Source organism: Amphibalanus amphitrite, unplaced genomic scaffold (genome assembly GCF_019059575.1).
Source record: "Amphibalanus amphitrite isolate SeventyFive unplaced genomic scaffold, NRLGWU_Aamphi_draft 001160F_arrow, whole genome shotgun sequence".
In the NCBI taxonomy this organism is placed as follows: Eukaryota; Metazoa; Arthropoda; class Thecostraca; order Balanomorpha; family Balanidae; genus Amphibalanus; species Amphibalanus amphitrite.
This window is the reverse complement of record NW_024882654.1, coordinates 87,044-90,604: the sequence shown is the minus strand read 5'-3', so window position 1 is coordinate 90,604 and position 3,561 is coordinate 87,044. Positions and strand designations below refer to the sequence as shown.

Below are 3,561 nucleotides of genomic sequence, written 5' to 3'. Positions count from 1 at the left end.
CATCTTGTTACTTGCTGAACCATCAGCCTCAGAAAACACCCACCCAATTTACAGTGCGATGCGTAGGTATTCGGCAACGACCCCCCCCCCCTCTCTCTCTCTCTCTCTCTCTCTCTCCTCTCTCTCCCTCAAACCCTCTGTCCTAAGCCAATGAGCGTCGATGGCAAAATGCAGTTTGGGCGGTCTAAGACCCCAAGATCATTATCACTATCCTGATCCTGACAAGTCCTGATTCTGAGCTTAAGCGTATATCAATCGTATACTGGCTACGTTTCCATGGCACGATTTTGAAAAATGGATTTGCTCCATCATAGCATTTAGGCATAATGTAAAAATGTAAATATAGGAATAGGGATTAGGTGCTAGCTAAAACCATATATACGCTCATTTTTTGCATAAGGTAAATAGTTTCCGAGAAAAACGAACGTGAAATTTCGCTAAATCGATTTAGACGTGTCATGGAAACGTAGTGATTGATATCCGGCGGGAAAGGAACATGATCACTATACGGCCCCGTATTGCGACAAGAGGCAAATGACCTTAATCTTTTAGGCTGTCACAAAACAAGTGAATGCACGAAGAAGTTCACGATTTTCCGTAACGAGCTCTTCACTATGACCTGGCTGTCCGCATGCAATATTTTTTAAAAGAAGCGTGCAGAGTTGAAAAAAACTTATTCAGTATACCCTGCGTAACCCTTCAAACGATTTCGAACAATTGTTGACTTTATTGTCTTTGCCAAGCTACAATACGATACTGCGATACAATTCATAGATAATATATATAAAATATAGTAACTAAACCGCGTTGACTTGCAAATGCACCTCCCTACACCTTTCACGCATGATTATAACAAAAAGGTATAGAGATAGACAGAATCAGCTACGTTTCGTATCATTTGGGAACTCATTTCCGGAAATAAATGTTTGGCGATAATGCGAGGTGCTAAGTACCATTAAACATAACGTGACGTTACCTTTGCGAGATCGCACATTCGGTACCAGGCGACAAAGTGGTCCCAAACACCGGTGCATGAAAAAAAGATGGCACAACGTATATAAAAAACCACAACCACTAGCACTGCCCAAGGCTGGTCCCATCCCGTCAACCAATACTGTGCGGCTCTAAGATCAACTGCTTGAGATAGACCAGATTTCACGTCCTACGAGACTATATCCCGACTTGAACCCAAATCATACACCCTACTATCAACCATGGTAGGCCAGCCCTACCTGATCGTTGTCTCATTCGTCCTTGTCGAAGTAGTCGACATGGCTTCCCGATTCGAATTTGTCGCTCTCTAGCGCATTGATCAGTCGCTCTACAGTTGTGGCGCACGTGAGAAACCCGCCGTCGACCCCCTCGCGGAACATCTTCTGGATGTCGGGGTCAGCCGTCGTGTCGGCCACTGTGCGCGCCATATCAGTCACCAGCGGACCGGGCGCGTAGTTGAGCACGCGCAGCTCCGGGTGTTCGGCCGCCAGCACGCGGAAGAACATGTCTCGAGCCGCCTTCCCGGCACAGTACAGACTCATCGACTTGAACGGCTGCAGCGCGCACAGAGATGAGATGTTGATGACGGTGACGTGCGCCGCGCGCTGACCCACCTGTCGCAGGAACACGCCGTTGAGCGCCACCACCGCCGCCACGTTCAGTCGGAAGTACGAGTCGGCACTGGCCACGCTGTCGTGTTGCAGCGCCGTGCGAGACACGTCTCCCACGCTGCCCGAGTTGTGAATGATCATGGCCGCTTCTACCGACGGGTTGCTTTCCAGGCCGGCGCCGACGATGCGCTCCAGGTCATGGTCGTCGGCCACGGCCAGGTCGCAGGCCAGCGGCACGACCCGCACGTCGGGCGGCGCCGTGAGCGCGATCATCTCGGCGGTGCGCATCAGGTCGGCCTCGTTACGGGCGGTGAGCACCACCACGGAGCCGGAGGCGAGCCGGGCGGTCAGTTTGACGGCCAGCTCGCGGCCGAGGCCGCGGCTGGCGCCGGTCACCAGCAGCAGGGTGCGGCGCTGCAGGGTGGGTGCCATCGCGCCGCTACTGGTCGGCGGCCTGACGCTGCAGCTGGTCCTCTTTCAGTAGCTGCAGCAGTTCGTCGCTGCTGAGTGGCACGGTGTGCGGCAGAAGGCGGCGCTGCAGGTAGCCGGCGCTCACCGGCTCAGACGGCACGGGGTCCTCGGCGCTTCTCTCCGCCGGATCGGAGCTCAGCAGCCGCGCCAGCTGGTCCTCGCGACCGCTACGGAGCGCAGACACCAGCTGCTGTGAAGACGGGGCCTGCTGCAGACGACCAAGCCTCCCGTCTGCCGGAAAAAGTCAATAATTAGTGGTTTGTGTGGACACTGATGCCAATATTGATTAAGAGGTGATATAATGAGTAGGAACGTCAAAGGAATAGGAATTAGGAACAGTGTGGTCAATGACTTAGCTGACAGTGATCACAATCAGGGTAGGTAATCTGAAACAGCTTGGACAAAGGAGCAGATTATAAAACAGAGAAATTGAGCCAAAATAATATGATACATCCTCCTGTATACTCACATAGCTTATTAAGATATGCATCTGTATCTGCAAGCTTCTTGTGAGGATCTGCTGCTTCCTCTCCAGCATTATCCAGTGCTTTAAACTCCACAAAACTGTCATCAAATTTGTTTTCAGACACTGATTTTGTTCCTTCCACTGATTCAGGGCATTCTATCTGCGGTTGCCATGGATCCATCTTGCAGTAACTTCCTGCATTTTAAAAGTTAACAATAGAGGCATATTTCGTCTGGATTTACAGTCAAAAGAGTGTGCATTTTCTATAAAAACCTGACTTTTGAGTTGAAAATGACTCTTTACTTTAAAACCAGTTAAGCCAAAGAATAAAAAAGTGATAGTATTAACAGTGATAAATGAAATAAAATTATTAAAGTAACATTCAGATGTAGCCTGTAGGTAATATATAAACATGAAAGAAAGGGCAAAAATACAATTAAGTAGGGAAGGAATGCGAAATTTCCACACACTGAGTCACAACAGATGCTGCACCAAAATTTCGGCACAATCCGCCTATCACGGCAACGGTAGCCATGTCATGACAGCAGCAACATTTTGTTTTCCAGCTGGCAGTGAAAGGCAATTTTTATATCCCAAATACAGATTTCTTGACTATGGCAGTAATTCTAGAATTTAAGCAGTGCAGTCTGTTTCAGCCTTTCAAGTTTCAGCAATCAGCCCACCCCAACCCATTGCGATTTGTCACTTAACATTGTGGCAAAAAGTCTCTGTCTGGTACCTAACTGAGACCACCCTTCCGGAATATGGAAGCGGAATATCAGTTGGGCAAACAAGGCTGTTCTGGAATACAAATGGAGGCATCAAAAAATTGATTCTTCATGACCATATTTGGGCATAAATGTAGACCATTTCCTAACCACCAAGCATCTAAAAATAAGCCAGTGTTTCAAGAAGGAACATGCCTAATGTTGAACAGAAATGTTCTGAATAAAATAACTCTAAATGACACACCTACACCTTCTCCTCTTCTCACCCTTTACAAAACTTCTGCGCTGTTTC

The 3,561-nt window shown here is 48.4% G+C and overlaps 1 protein-coding gene across 2 annotated transcripts; it reads right to left on the bottom strand.

Annotated features, from left to right (window-relative positions):
- Window positions 1-712: 712 nt before the first annotated feature.
- Window positions 713-3,543, bottom strand: LOC122370686 (sepiapterin reductase-like). 2 transcript variants are annotated; one of them, XM_043346509.1, is made up of 3 exons: window positions 3,514-3,543; window positions 2,545-2,736; window positions 713-2,306 (listed from the first exon to the last, which is right to left on the bottom strand). In XM_043346509.1, the coding sequence occupies exon 3, from the start codon at window positions 2,034-2,036 to the stop codon at window positions 1,245-1,247; it is 792 nt and encodes a 263-aa protein (XP_043202444.1). In that variant the 5' UTR covers window positions 2,037-2,306; window positions 2,545-2,736; window positions 3,514-3,543; the 3' UTR covers window positions 713-1,244. The 2 variants fall into 2 exon arrangements, with proteins under 2 accessions (XP_043202444.1, XP_043202443.1); XM_043346508.1 differs by having other exon boundaries at window positions 3,465-3,528.
- Between the last annotated feature and the right edge of the window lie 18 nt (window positions 3,544-3,561).